The sequence below is a fragment of the Oncorhynchus gorbuscha genome, linkage group LG13, assembly GCF_021184085.1.
Source record: "Oncorhynchus gorbuscha isolate QuinsamMale2020 ecotype Even-year linkage group LG13, OgorEven_v1.0, whole genome shotgun sequence".
Classification (NCBI taxonomy): domain Eukaryota; kingdom Metazoa; phylum Chordata; class Actinopteri; order Salmoniformes; family Salmonidae; genus Oncorhynchus; species Oncorhynchus gorbuscha.
In genome coordinates, this window is record NC_060185.1 from 29,890,488 (window position 1) to 29,906,268 (window position 15,781).

General features: G+C 44.3%; 1 protein-coding gene across 3 annotated transcripts; it reads left to right on the forward strand.

Moving 5' to 3' along the window:
• On the forward strand, positions 1-13,416 carry LOC123992688 (ribosomal protein S6 kinase beta-1-like). Of its 3 annotated transcripts, none has more exons than XM_046294096.1 (15): positions 1-184; positions 1,228-1,271; positions 1,386-1,521; positions 1,624-1,692; positions 2,240-2,387; positions 4,529-4,586; positions 4,806-4,906; positions 9,325-9,415; positions 9,553-9,643; positions 9,763-9,870; positions 9,947-10,009; positions 10,262-10,339; positions 10,436-10,543; positions 12,326-12,438; positions 12,545-13,416. In XM_046294096.1, the coding sequence occupies exons 1-15, from the start codon at positions 116-118 to the stop codon at positions 12,798-12,800; spliced, it is 1,533 nt and encodes a 510-aa protein (XP_046150052.1). In that variant the 5' UTR covers positions 1-115; the 3' UTR covers positions 12,801-13,416. The 3 variants fall into 3 exon arrangements, with proteins under 3 accessions (XP_046150052.1, XP_046150053.1, XP_046150054.1); XM_046294097.1 differs by having other exon boundaries at positions 2-184; positions 1,401-1,521; XM_046294098.1 differs by lacking the exon at positions 1,228-1,271 and having other exon boundaries at positions 33-184; positions 1,401-1,521.
• Positions 13,417-15,781: the final 2,365 nt, after the last annotated feature.

Below are 15,781 nucleotides of genomic sequence, written 5' to 3' on the forward strand. Positions count from 1 at the left end.
GGTTGGTTGCGTGGTGCGCATGCTCAGTGTAGTAGCCGGTTATGGCCGCGGCGATGTGTGTTTGTCCATGAGGCGGGGAGCGCGAGCTATTTTCACGGACTGAACGAGAGCAGCGATGGCGGGTATATTCGATATCGATTTGGATCAGCCGGAGGAAAATGTCTCCGACGATGACCTCGAGGAGGTAATTTTCTCGATTTTGTCGCGTGTGGTTGCACGAGTATTCGATGTAACTTCTAATAGCCATGTTAGCTAGCTTACTAGGTATAGATAGGCCTGTCGTCTTGGTTTGTTACCAATGCATTAGGCCCAATTTTGACAATGCTACCAGCTAACATTAGCTAGCCGCATAGATCAGCCAGCTAAATTAACACTCATGAGCTGTCACTTGTTCTCAGCTTTCGCGAGATAGTTGTTATACATTGCATTACGACATTTGCATACGTAACGCGTTATACTATTATTGAATATACTATATTTAAACTTGCTATACGGTCTGTGTGCAGCAAAAGCACGCGTGCTTTGGTTGCTGGCGTGCAACAGTTTATTTTGGCACTTCTGCAGTTTGGAACGATATGGACTGGAGGTGAGGTCCTTATGTGGACACAGGCAGATCCCAATTTGGACAAGCTTTTAATCATGGTTATAGTGGACATCCACAGTTCTGCTAGACCTATCTATGAACAATTTGCGACAACTAGCTAGTGAATTGGTTGTATAGGGCCATGTTTAAATGGTATGAAATAACTATTCATGCACTGACAGTTAGCTACCAAGAATGACAACTTTAGCGTAAACATTTCGTATGTAATCGCATCTCATGTTCAGTGCCCTTTGTCAAGGATTTTGGGCAACACTAAATATCACGTCACATGTTTATTGGGGTGTAAAATATTTACCCCCATAAAGACTTCTTAACATTTATAACATAATACACGTAAATTAGGGGTAAATTCCTAGGCTGTCAAGAAAAGCAGTCTACAGCTCAAGAGCCGCTATCCAGGATTCTGAATGAATGATGGTATGCTCTCAAATCTTGGCTTGTGCTGATTTAATGTTTTAACTAATATTGCATTGATTTCAGTTGTCCTTGGGTCTAAGATTGAACACTTTTAAAATATAATCAACATTCCTGTTGAATCTAATGAGATGCTACTGCGGTTCTATGGCTCTGCAGTGATTTCAGTTATAAAGCAGATTTATTTTTTAATTCACATTTTCTGTCAGACTCAGATCAACGATTTCATGGACCAGTGCAGCGGCTTTGAATTGTAAGTGTTAACACTTAGCATTATGAAGGACTGGTCGATTAAATCATTATGTTGAGTAGTTAGTCATTGTACCGTGCTACAGTCAGGGTATTGAAAGTGAGCATATAATTGCAGGACTTCTTTCCTCAGCAATCTGGACGACTGTGAGAAAATTGAGATATCTGAAGACAACGTCAATCAAGGAACAGAGAACATCAGGCCGGAGTGTTTTGAACTGCTGCGAGTGCTGGGAAAGGGCGGTTATGGAAAGGTATCCTCCTCTTATTCAAATGTCTTTTTCATAAGATCACACTTGTCATTATTTGGCCTGGCCCATTGTGTTGAACTGGTTATTGCCTTTTTCTTTTTGTAGGTTTTTCAAGTTCGAAAAGTTGCTGGAGCAGCATCGGGGAAGATATTTGCAATGAAGGTTTTAAAGAAGGTACCTAAAAACAACATTCAAACACATTTATTTACATTTAGTACATCATTGGCAGCATGCATAGCCCTTAAGTGTCTCTCAATTTTGTCTCAAACTTAGTAAATATGACAAACATTGTTTTATGTTGCTTCTGTGTACAAATATTTCCTTGAAGCCTGTTGGTGGGTAAAGGTCTTGTTGGTAGTTCGCCATCTTCGTTGCTGCAGACTTGGCTGTTAAGAAGCTGTCTCAATCCATTAGATTTTGCACAATAGATAGTGTTTTTGCTTGATCAGTGAAAGTGAAATGGCCTTCAATGACATATGCAGACACTTACCACTTCATCAAGATTTGTTCAACAAGCTATGCTTTAAAAATGCACTGAAAAGCCAATTGCTTAATTTCAAACAACTATTCTAAGCAACACTGAGTTCAGTGTTAGCACATTCTTGACAGTGGCTGCTTGTCGTGAACTGATAATGAAATGTATTTTATCATGTGGCTTTTGAAATGGCAGACTAGCGGTAATAACGTGACTAATGGTCATGAATGTTTTGGGGCCTCGCAGGCTATGATTGTACGCAATGCAAAGGACACTGCCCACACCAAGGCGGAGAGGAACATCCTGGAGGAAGTGAAGCATCCTTTCATCGTGGATCTCATCTACGCCTTCCAGACGGGGGGAAAGCTGTACCTCATCCTGGAGTACCTCAGCGGTCAGTAAATCAGGGGTCACAAAGGCAGTTACACCAAATGACCTATTCACCAGAAGATAAACAACCATCCATTCTTTCCACACTCTTCCTGTTGCCCAAGAGTTGCTGGGGAGCCAGACTGAATCTCCTTCCATATTAGAAGTCCCAGTCATGCAGATGGTTTCTTTTCTTAGACCAAAGGATAGTTTCACCAAAATCATGATTCAAATCATCTGAATTGGTTGTCACACACAGGATGTTGGCCTTTGCATACTTTACATCAACACTTAATGGGCCTCTGCTCATTAAATCTAACCATAATCAAATCAAAGTTTATTTGTCACGTGTGCCGAATACAACAGGTGTAGACCTTACAGTGAAATGCTTACTTACAGGCTCTAACCAATGGTGCGGGGAACAAAGTTGTGTGTGTGTGTGTGTGTAGGTAAGTAAAGAAATAAAACGACAGTAAAAAGACATTTGAAAAAAGAGTAGCAAGGCTATATACAGACACCGGTTCGTCAGGCTTATTGAGGTAGTATGTACATGAATGTATAGTTAAAGTGACTATGCATATAAGATAAACAGTAGCAGCAGCGTAAAAGAGGGGTTGGGGGGGGGCACAGTGCAACATTTTTGGGTAACCATTTGGTTACCTGTTCAGGAGTCTTAATGGCTTGGGGGTAAAAACTGTTGAAGCCTTTTTGTCCTAGACTTGGCACTCCGGTACCGCTTGCCATGCGGTAGTAGAGAGAACAGTCTTTGGGCAGGGGTCTTTGCCAATTTTATTCTTTGACCGCCTGGTGTAGAGGTCCTGGATGGCATGCAGCTTTGCCCCAGTGATGTCCTGGGCCATACGCACTACCCTCTGAAGTGCCTTGCGGTCGGAGGCCGAGCAATTGCCGTACCAGGCAGTGATGCAACCGGTCAGGATGCTCTTGATGTTGCAGCTGTTGAACCTTTTGAGGATCTCAGGACCCATGCCAAATCTTTTTAGTTTCCTGAGGGGGAATAGGCTTTGTCGTGCCCTCTTCACGGCTGTCTTGGTGTGTTTGGACCAATCTCGTTTGTTATTGATGTGGACACCAAGGAATTTGAAGCTCTCAACCTGCTCCACTATAGCCCTGTTGGTGAGAATGGGGTTGTGCTCGGTGCTTCTTTTCCTGTAGTCCACAATCATCTCCTTAGTCTTGGTTACGTTGAGGGATAGGTTGTTGTTCTGGCACCACCCGTCCAGGTCTCTGACCTCCCTATAGACTGTCTCATCGTTGTCAGTGATCAGGCCTACCACTGTTGTGTCGTCAGCAAACTTAATGATGGTGTTAGTCGTACCTGGCCATGCAGCCGTGGGTGAACAGGGAGTACAGGCGGGGACTGAGCACGCACCCCTGGGGAGCTTCAGTGTTGAGGATCAGCGTGGCAGATGTGTTTAGATGCACTATTGTAAAGTGACTGTTCCACTCGATGTCATAAGGTGAATGCACCAATTTGTAAGTCGCTCTGGATAAGAGCGTCTGCTAAATGACTTAAATGTAAATGTGTTGCTACCTACCCTCCCCACCTGGGGGCGGCCTGTCAGGAAGTCCAGGATCCAGTTGCAGGGGGAGGTGTTTAGTCCCAGGATCCTTAGCTTGGTGATTAGCTTTGAGGGTACTGTGGTGTTGAATGCTGAGCTGTAGTCAATGAACAGCATTCTCACATAGGTGTTCCTTTTTTCCAGATGGGAAAGGAGATTGCATCATCAATAGAGATTGCATCGTCTGTGGATCTGTTTGGGCGGTATGCAAATTGGAGTGGGTCTAGAGTTTCAGGGATAATGGTGTTGATGTGAGCCATTACCAGCCTTTCAAAGCACTTCATGGCTACAGACGTGAGCGCTATGGGTCTGTAGTCATTTAGGCAGGTTGTCTTTGTGTTCTTGGGCACAGGGATGTATGTAATAGTGTCTATATCCTGTCTACCATCCCTTCCTGTCTGTGCACATGTAAGGTTACAGAAATTCACACTATGGTATGTGAAATTCAGTCAATGTCAGGATTCAAAATGTAAATGGGTTAATTTGGTGTAGTCCCCCTACAATTATTTTGTGCATTTGTACATCACTACAATTGCATAGTTTCTTTTATGTCTGTTTCAGTTTTAATTAATTTTGTTATTTTCAGGTGGAGAGCTGTTTATGCAACTGGAAAGAGAGGGGATATTTATGGAAGACACAGCCTGGTGAGTAGAGATGACGAAAGGCAATATTGTCATACCAGTGGCAGTTTTTACATCCACTGCACTAAGACACTTCTTTGGAATATCCTCCACCAGTATGTTAGTTGGTGAAAGGGAAAATGCAATTGACAAAAGCAGTAAACTGAAGATTGGGGAACCAGGTGTTGGCTGTGCCTGGCACAGAAAATAATACAATGTAAATGTGGTCTTTCTTATCTGCAGTTTTTACCTGGCAGAAATCTCCATGGCTCTGGGCCATCTGCACCAGAAAGGTATCATCTATAGAGACCTGAAGCCTGAAAACATCATGCTTAACAACCAAGGTAATGCTGGAGCTGGGCAAGGATGTCAGAACAAACGTCCTGAGTTGCAATCATGTTCACTGCAAGTCGGACCATATTTGATGCTACATTGCATTTACATTTAAGTCATTTAGCAGACGCTCTTATCCAGAGCGACTTACAAATTGGTGCATTCACCTTATGACATCCAGTAGAACAGTCACTTTACAATAGTGCATCTAAATCTTAAAGGGGGGGGGTTGAGAAGGATTACTTATCCTATCCTAGGTATTCCTTAGAGGTGGGGTTTCAGGTGTCTCCGGAAGGTGGTGATTGACTCCGCTGTCCTGGCGTCGTGAGGGAGTTTGTTCCACCATTGGGGGGCCAGAGCAGCGAACAGTTTAGACTGGGCTGAGCGGGAACTGTACTTCCTCAGTGGTAAGGAGGCGAGCAGGCCAGAGGTGGATGAACGCAGTGCCCTTGTTTGGGTGTAGGGCCTGATCAGAGCCTGGAGGTACTGAGGTGCCGTTCCCCTCACAGCTCCGTAGGCAAGCACCATGGTCTTGTAGCGGATGCGAGCTTCAACTGGAAGCCAGTGGAGAGAGCGGAGGAGCGGGGTGACGTGAGAGAACTTGGGAAGGTTGAACACCAGACGGGCTGCGGCGTTCTGGATGAGTTGTAGGGGTTTAATGGCACAGGCAGGGAGCCCAGCCAACAGCGAGTTGCAGTAATCCAGACGGGAGATGACAAGTGCCTGGATTAGGACCTGCACCGCTTCCTGTGTGAGGCAGGGTCGTATTCTGCGGATGTTGTAGAGCATGAACCTACAGGAACGGGCCACCGCCTTGATGTTAGTTGAGAACGATAGGGTGTTGTCCAGGATCACGCCACGGTTCTTAGCGCTCTGGGAGGACACAATGGAGTTGTCAACCGTGATGGCGAGATCATGGAACGGGCAGTCCTTCCCCGGGAGGAAGAGCAGCTCCGTCTTGCCGAGGTTCAGCTTGAGGTGGTGATCCGTCATCCACACTGATATGTCTGCCAGACATGCAGAGATGCGATTCGCCACCTGGTCATCAGAAGGGGGAAAGGAGAAGATTAATTGTGTGTCGTCTGCATAGCAATGATAGGAGAGACCATGTGAGGTTATGACAGAGCCAAGTGACTTGGTGTATAGCGAGAATAGGAGAGGGCCTAGAACAGAGCCCTGGGGGACACCAGTGGTGAGAGCGCGTGGTGAGGAGACAGATTCTCGCCACGCCACCTGGTAGGAGCGACCTGTCAGGTAGGACGCAATCCAAGCGTGGGCCGCGCCGGAGATGCCCAACTCGGAGAGGGTGGAGAGGAGGATCTGATGGTTCACAGTATCGAAGGCAGCCGATAGGTCTAGAAGGATGAGAGCAGAGGAGAGAGAGTTAGCTTTAGCAGTGCGGAGCGCCTCCGTGATACAGAGAAGAGCAGTCTCAGTTGAATGACTAGTCTTGAAACCTGACTGATTTGGATCAAGAAGGTCATTCAGAGAGAGATAGCGGGAGAGCTGGCCAAGGACGGCACGTTCAAGAGTTTTGGAGAGAAAAGAAAGAAGGGATACTGGTCTGTAGTTGTTGACATCGGAGGGATCGAGTGTAGGTTTTTTCAGAAGGGGTGCAACTCTCGCTCTCTTGAAGACGGAAGGGACGTAGCCAGCGGTCAGGGATGAGTTGATGAGCGAGGTGAGGTAAGGGAGAAGGTCTCCGGAAATGGTCTGGAGAAGAGAGGAGGGGATAGGGTCAAGCGGGCAGGTTGTTGGGTGGCCGGCCGTCACAAGACGCGAGATTTCATCTGGAGAGAGAGGGGAGAAAGAGGTCAGAGCACAGGGTAGGGCAGTGTGAGCAGAACCAGCGGTGCCGTTTGACTTAGCAAACGAGGATCGGATGTCGTCGACCTTCTTTTCAAAATGGTTGACGAAGTTATCTGCAGAGAGGGAGGAGGGGGGGGATTCAGGAGGGAGGAGAAGGTGGCAAAGAGCTTCCTAGGGTTAGAGGCAGATGCTTGGAATTTAGAGTGGTAGAAAGTGGCTTTAGCAGCAGAGACAGAGGAGGAAAATGTAGAGAGGAGGGAGTGAAAGGATGCCAGGTCCGCAGGGAGGCGAGTTTTCCTCCATTTCCGCTCGGCTGCCCGGAGCCCTGTTCTGTGAGCTCGCAATGAGTCGTCGAGCCACGGGGCGGGAGGGGAGGACCGAGCCGGCCTGGAGGATAGGGGACATAGAGAGTCAAAGGATGCAGAAAGGGAGGAGAGGAGGGTTGAGGAGGCAGAATCAGGAGATAGGTTGGAGAAGGTTTGAGCAGAGGGAAGAGATGATAGGATGGAAGAGGAGAGAGTAGCGGGGGAGAGAGAGCGAAGGTTGGGACGGCGCGATACCGAGTAGGGGCAGTGTGGGAGGTGTTGGATGAGAGCGAGAGGGAAAAGGATACAAGGTAGTGGTCGGAGACTTGCAATGAGGTTAGTGGAAGAACAGCATCTAGTAAAGATGAGGTCGAGCGTATTGCCTGCCTTGTGAGTAGGGGGGGAAGGTGAGAGGGTGAGGTCAAAAGAGGAGAGGAGTGGAAAGGAGGCAGAGAGGAATGAGTCAAAGGTAGACGTGGGGAGGTTAAAGTCGCCCAGAACTGTGAGAGGTGAGCCGTCCTCAGGAAAGGAGCTTATCAAGGCATCAAGCTCATTGATGAACTCTGAGGGAACCTGGAGGGCGATAAATGATAAGGATGTTAAGCTTGAAAGGGCTGGTAACTGTGACAGCATGGAATTCAAAGGAGGCGATAGACAGATGGGTAAGGGGAGAAAGAGAGAATGACCACTTGGGAGAGATGAGGATCCCATAGCCACCACCCCGCAGACCAGAAGCTCTCGGGGTGTGCGAGAACACATGGGCGGACGAAGAGAGAGCAGTAGGAGTAGCAGTGTTGTCTGTGGTGATCCATGTTTCCGTCAGTGCCAAGAAGTCGAGGGACTGGAGGGAGGCATAGGCTGAGATGAACTCTGCCTTGTTGGCCGCAGATCGGCAGTTCCAGAGGCTACCGGAGACCTGGAACTCCACGTTGGTCGTGCGCGCTGGGACCACCAGATTAGGGTGGCCGCGGCCACGCGGTGTGGAGCGTTTGTATGGTCTGTGCAGAGAGGAGAGAACAGGGATAGACAGACACATAGTTGACAGGCTACAGAAGAGGCTACGCTAATGCAAAGGAGATTGGAATGACAAGTGGACTACACGTCTCGAATGTTCAGAAAGTTAAGCTTACGTAGCAAGAATCTTATTGACTAAAATGATTCAAATGATACAGTACTGCTGAAGTAGGCTAGCTGGCAGTGGCTGCGTTGTTGACTTTGTAGGCTAGCTGTAAATACGTCCATATTTGTGCTTGTATATGCACTTCATGTTAGACATTAGGGCTGAGAATTGCCAGGGACCTCATGAGACGCGCTTAGGTGCTGATTCGATACTGCGATTTTATTGCAGTTTGGTATTCCAAAAATATTGCTCACTATAACAGGGAACCCAAACGGCTTTGCGCGTGCGCCATTGTGCATAAATGTATTTTGTCCCCCTACACCAAACGTGATCACGACACGCAAGTTAAAATATCGAAACAAACTCTGAACCAATGACATTCATTTGGGGACGGGTCGAAAAGCATTAAATATGTATTGCAATTTAGCTAGTTAGCTTGCACTTGCTAGCTAATTTATCCTGTTTTTCTAGATTGCTAGCTAATTTGTCCTGGGATATAAACATTGAGTTGTTATTTTACCTGAACTGCACAAGGTCCTCCACTCCGACAAATTAATCCACACATAAAACGACGAACTTATATGGTGATTGCATCTAAACTACCGGCAAAACAGTTAGTCTTTCAATCACCCACGTGGGTATAACCAATGAGGAGATGGCACGTGGGTACCTGCATCTATAAACCAATGAGGAGATGGGAGAGGCAGGACTTTCAGTGTGATCTGCGTCAGAAATAGGAATGAGTTCTATTTTAGCCCATGGCAACGCAGATGCTCGTTGGCGCACCGACGCATGCAAACAGTGTGGGTGCAATAATTGAATAACATGGATTTCTATATTTATTTTTGCGACGCTCGCACAGGGGACGTGTCCGGTCTGGTCAGCATGTGAGTCTGCTGCTGAGAGACAAGAGAACATGTGAAAACAAGTTTTTATCGGTCATGGAAATAAGTGGGGAAAACATTAAAAAGATGGGGAACAAGATATAGGATGACCAACACCAGAGTTTTGGCTAACAGCTGACTAGCGCTAGCTAATGCTACCTACAGTAGCAAAAATGTAAAATAATATTGAGGTATATAACTTGATTTCCTCCCCATCAATATATTCTGCAGGAAATGTAATTTACTAAATGTTCTGCATATCCACCTCAAAGTGAAATTGGCTGACTTGTTTCTGTTTTGTGTTTTTCCAGGCCATGTGAAATTGACTGACTTTGGGCTGTGTAAAGAGTCCATCCACGGTGGCACAGTCACCCATACTTTCTGTGGCACCATAGAGTACATGTAAGTCACATTTTGTAAAATACACACCACCTGTTCTTCATGTAAATCTGTTGAAAGCTGTGCAATTTTTATATATTGACTGCATCAGTCTACCATGAAAATATGTCTTTTTTTTATTTAAATGGATGTTGTATCAGGGCCCCAGAGATCCTGATGAGAAGTGGACATAACAGAGCAGTGGACTGGTGGAGTCTTGGAGCGCTTATGTACGATATGCTGACTGGAGCGGTGAGTACAAAACTTCTCTCATAGCCTCCTGCTTATAATGATGTGGTAATACAACAACTTCTATTACAATCAAGTGGTGTTGACCCAATGTTATTATTTTGTTCTTTCTTCAAATGTAGCCACCCTTCACTGGTGAAAACAGGAAGAAGACCATTGACAAAATCTTAAAATGCAAGCTGAACCTCCCACCCTACCTCACACAAGAAGCCAGAGATCTCCTGAAAAGGGTGACTATTTGTTTAAACATTTTACATTTTTATTTTTGTAATCACTTATGTATTTATACTAGTTCTTGTTTTTCAGCTGCTGAAGAGAAATGCCTCGTCAAGACTTGGAGCAGGGGCCGGAGATGCTATAGAGGTGCAGGTGAGAACAAATTGAAAAGTGTTGGATGGAGTGACTTGATGCTGTCAAGAATAAACTGTAACCTCATCCTTGAGGGCAGGAGAGTTTGAGATTTTACCCCATTCTGGCAAGCACCACTTTCTGTCTCAAGCCTTTGATCATAAAACAACAGAAGATGACCCTAAATAGAAGTGTTCAAAAGTGAGAGAGGAAAGGGAAGTATTGAAATTTAAAAGCTATTGTTATAATTATTTTCTGATGATCTTTCCTTAGGCTCATCCCTTCTTCCGACACATTAACTGGGAAGAGCTCCTGGCCAGGAAAGTGGAGCCTCCATTCAAGCCTTTCCTGGTAAGCAACAGAAGAGCTTCCATTTTGTTTTAGACAACCTTTCAAGCTCTCACAGGCATTAGACTCTGTAACACATCTGATCTCTTGTATCCATAGCAATCCGCTGAAGATGTGAGCCAGTTTGACTCTAAGTTCACCAGCCAGACACCAGTAGACAGCCCAGATGACTCCACGCTGAGTGAAAGCGCTAACCAAGCCTTTCTGGTAAGACGGCTACATATCTTGTTAGGGATTACATTATTTTATTATTATTTGTTTTTTGGCCTGTCCACCACCCCTTTGTTTTTACAGCTTTTTCTTTCTTTGTTATATGCACATTCTAAAGACATTTTATACTGAACAAAAATATAACACAACCATTTCAACGATTATACTGAGTTACAATTCATATAAGGAAATTAGTAAATTGAAATGAATTTATTAGGCCCTAATCTACGGATTTCACATGCCTGGGCAGGGGGGCAGCCATGGGTGTGCCTGGGAAGGCATAGGCCAGCCTACTTGGGAAACAGGCCCACCCACTGGGGAGCCCGGCCCAGCCAATCGGATTGAGTTTTCCACCACAAAAGGGCTTTATTACAGACTGAAATACTTCATCAGCTGTCTGGGTGGCTGGTCTCAAACGATCCCGCATGTCGAGGTCCTGGGCTGGTGTGGTTACACGTGGTCTGCGGTTGTGAGGCCGGTTGGACGTGCTGCCAAATTCTCTAACCAACTTGGGGCGGCTTATAGTAGAGAAGTTAACATTTAGTTATCTGGCAACAGCTCTGGTGGACAATCGCATGCTCCCTCAAAACTTGAGACATCTGTAGCATTGTCTGTGTGACAACTGCACATTTCAGTGGCCTTTTATAGTCCTCCGCACTAGGTGCACCTGAGTATTGATCATGCTGTTTAATCAGCTTCTTGATATGCCACACCTGTCAGGTGGATGGATTATCTTGGCAAAGGAGAAATGCTCACTAACAGGGATGTAAACACATTTGTGCACGGACTGATAAAAATAAGCTTTTTGTGTGTATGGAACATTTCTGGTATCTTTTATTTCGGCTACATATTGTTTTTATTTTTGTTCAGTATACATAGTGGCAAGAAATAGTATGTGAACCCTTTGGAATTACCTGGATTTCTGCATAAATTGGTTATAACATGTTATCTGATCTTCATCTAAGTCACAACAATAGACAAACCCAGTGTGCTTAAACTAATAATACACAAACAATTATACGTTTATATGTCTTTACTGAACACACTGTGTAAACATTCACAGTGCAGGGTAGGAAAGGTTTGTGAACCCTTGGATTTAATAACTGGCTGACCCTCCTTTGGCAGCAATAACCTCAACCAAACGTTTTCTGTAGTTGCGGATCCGATCTGCTCAGAATTTTGACCATTCCTCTTTACAAAACTGTTTCAATTAAGCAATATTCTTGGGATGTCTGGTGTGAACTGCTCTCTTGAGGTCATGCTACAGTATCTCCATCGGGTTGAGGTCAGGACTCTGACTGGGCCACTCCAGAAGGCGTATTTCCTTCTGTTAAAGCCATTCTGCTGTTGATTTACTTCTGTGTTTTGGGTTGTTGACCTGTTGCATACACAACTGAGCTTCAATTGGCAGACAGATAGCCTTACATTCTCCTGCAAAATGTTCTTATCACAGAAAAATGAATTCAAGTTTGACTCGTCAACAGGCGCTTAACAAAATATTCATACAAATATGATTAGGCCTCTCATAGACTAGTAGGCCTTGTAATAGAAAGAGGGTCAATCAAGTTAGGTCTGCCAAATTAATGTAGCATAGGAAAAAATATAAATCCAGCCATAGGCTATACTCTATCATTTAAAAAAAAGTTTTTTTACATGCACAATCTATATAGAACAAGGTTGACTAAATTCGAGCTTAGTAATTTTGCTCACCTTAATTTCTCCTTAATACATTTGTAGGCAGTACTGGTGACCATAACCCCTCTGTCATTGCTTCTGCAGGGCTTTACGTATGTTGCTCCATCAGTACTTGAAAACGTCAAGGAAAAATTCTCATTTGAGCCAAAAATCCGCTCACCCCGACGGTTTTTGGGGAGCCCAAGAACACCAGTCAGGTAATTCCATTGTTTCAGCCTCTACGGCTGTTCCTACATAGCTTGTGCAGTAACATTGAATATGCCACATCATCACAGTCATAGTATGTCCCCTATTCATTTTCAGCCCTTTCAAGTTCTCTGCTGGTGACATGTGGCCCCGGGGCCCCTTGATGCCCGGCGGATCCTCTCTATGTCTCCAGTCGCCCCAGGAGCAGGTCATGGAGGTGTCCGCCTCAGAACAGATGGAAGTGCAGGCCAGCTCTGAGGCCTCTGCGCCCCTTCCCATCCGCCAGCCTTCAGGAGCCAACCTGTCCCGGTTCAAACAACAGGCCTACCCTGTCATGGCCAAGCGGCCAGAGCATCTACGCATTAACCTATGACCAGCAGCTCATCTTAGAGGATTTTATTTTTTCTTTGTTGATATTTCATCTCTTATTTTCTATTTTTTAAATATAAAGACACTAGAGACTATGAAACATTACATTTCAGTTCTACACACCATCACTACCTGAAGTCTCCCTCAGGCTTTCACCTCCAGTGTGCTACAGCTGAGCTCGGTGGACTGGGCCACTCCCTCAGGTCCCCTTGACCTCTTCACCCTGACCCCTAGCAGGACTGGACCAGCGGGCCGGGGCATCACTTTGAATCTTTAACTTGTTTTTATTACTCCATCCTACCACAAAAAAAGGAATGAGAACATGTATATAAAATACCATGCAAAGTGCTTCTTGTTTGATGATTGAATGCTTATGATGAATTAATTGCTTCCACTGAACACTTGGGAGATTTGACAGTATTTCTTGAAGATTGCTTCCTGGCTCGGAATGAAATCATGAATTATTGTTAATTGAAAATATGATTGGGAGGGTTATCAATAAGCTGAGGTTCTGAACATAGCTTTGTCTTAATACAAAATAAATGCATCTACTGTGCTATATCAATGATGGATCAATTCATGAGGGCCTCAATAAAGACAAATGTTTACTTTTTACATTCTTTCACTTTTAGTGTCAATTACTTACTGAATGGGGACATTTGGTTATATTTCTTGTGCTGATAGAGAGGAGAATGTTGCGTCATGTAAAAGGTGAATGCACCAATTTGTAAGTCGCTCTGGATAAGAGCGTCTGCTAAATGACTTAAATGTAATGTAAATGTAAAAGCTAAATGAGTACATGCATATCTTCTATAATGATGAACATGAATAATAACTCAAGTGTATTTTTAATTGTTGGAAAGGTACCATTGCTTAGTTGGACTAGAATTGCTGTGACAGACCCGGGACTATGACTAGACTTTAAAACATGTTGAATATACTGGTTACCTAGGTTAATCCTACCTAGGTAACTCAGCTTTCCAGCCTGTCGTACGAGCTCGCCTTGAATAATATTTGCCAGCATCAACAACCTCATGTATAAATTATTTTCACGTCCTCTTCGCTGTGGAAAAATCTCTGCTTCTGTCCTATAAACCAGAAAACTGAGAGCCAGACTGGGTGGCTGCTGCCAACTTCGGTGAAAATACATTTCTCATACTGGGGCTGCTGCCATGTGGTGGTAAGTGGTACTGCATGACTAGATACACTTGTTTGGATTTTGCCTCACGAAAATTAACTAGGCAAGTCAGATAAAAATAAATTATTTTTTGCAGAACGACAGATTTTGACCTGGTTAGCTCGGGGATTAGATCTAGCAACCTTTCGGTTACTGGACCAATGCTCTAACCACTAGCCTACATGCCGCCCCTAAAAACAATGATACTAATAGAGTTTAGACTCATAATGAACCATATATTTGGATTGCTGTCATACCTTGTCCATAGACTGCTTACAGGGTAAGGAAACAAATGTGATTTTGTAATTTGGGTGTATCCCTTTAAATATGAGGTGTAATACTCCCCAGAAATCTGGATCAAAAGAACGGGGAACGGTTCGGTCAAAATGCACTGCGTGCAAGACTGGTCTTCGCACCAATGTTCATGTTTATATACAGTACCAGTCAAATATTTTGTACACACCAACTCATTCAAGGGTTTTTCTTTATTCTTACTATTTTCTATATTGTAGAATAATAGTGAAGAGAACACATACAGTTACAGTCGTATACAGTCGTAAGTTTACATACACCTTAGACAAAAACATTTAAACTCAGTTTTTCACAATTCCTGACATTTAATCCTTATAAAAATTCCCTGTTTTAGGTCAGTTAGGATCCCCACTTTATTTTAAGAATGTGAAATGTCAGAATAATAGTAGAGAGAATTATTTATTTCAGCTTTTATTTCTTTCATCACATTCCCAGTGGGACAGAAGTTTACAAACACTCAATTAGTGTTTGGTAGCATTGCCTTTAAATTGTTAAACTTGGGTCAAACGTTTCGGGTAGCTTTCCACAAGCTTCCCACAATAAGTTGGGTGAATTTTGGCCCATTCCTCCTGACAGAGCTGGTGTAACTGAGTCAGGTTTATAGGCCTCCTTGCTCGCACATGCTTTTTCAGTTCTGCCCACAAATGTTCTATAGGGTTGAGGTCAGGGTTTTGTGATGGCCACTCCAATACCTTGACTTTGTTGTCCTTAAGACATTTTGCCACAACTTTGTAAATATGCTTGTGGTCATTGTCCATTTGGAAGACCCATTTGTGACCAAGCTTTAACTTCCTGACTGATGTCTTGAGATGTTGTTTCAATATATCCACAGAATTTTCCTCCTCATGATGCCATCTGTTTTGTGAAGTGCACCAGTCCCTCCTGCAGCAAAGCACCCCCACAACATGATGCTGCCACCCCCGTGCTTTACGTTTGGGATGGTGTTATTCGGCTCCACAAGCATCTCCCTTTTTCCTCCAAACATAAAGATGGACATTATGGCCAAACAGTTCTATTTTTATTTCATCAGACCAGAGAACATTTCTCCAAAAAGTACGATCTTTGTCCCCATGTGCAGTTGCAAACCATAGTCTGGCTTTTTTTAATGGTGGTTTTGGAGCAGTGGCTTCTTCCTTGCTGAGCGGCCTTTCAGGTTATGTCGATATAGGGCTCTATTTTCTGTGGATATAGATACTTTGTACCTATTTCCTCCAGCATCTTCACAAGGTCCTTTGCTGTTGTTCTGGGATTGATTTGCACTTTTCGCACCAAAGAACGCGTCTCCTTCCTGAGCGGTATGACATCTGCGAGGTCCCATGGTGTTTATACTCGCTTACTACTGTTTGTACAGATGAATGTGGTACTGTCAGGTATTTGAAAATTGCTCCCAATGATGAACCAGACTTGTGAAAGTCTACATTTTTTTCTGAGGTCTTGGCAGATTTTCATTTATTTTCCCATGATGTCAAGCAAAGAGGCACTGAGTTTTAAGGTAG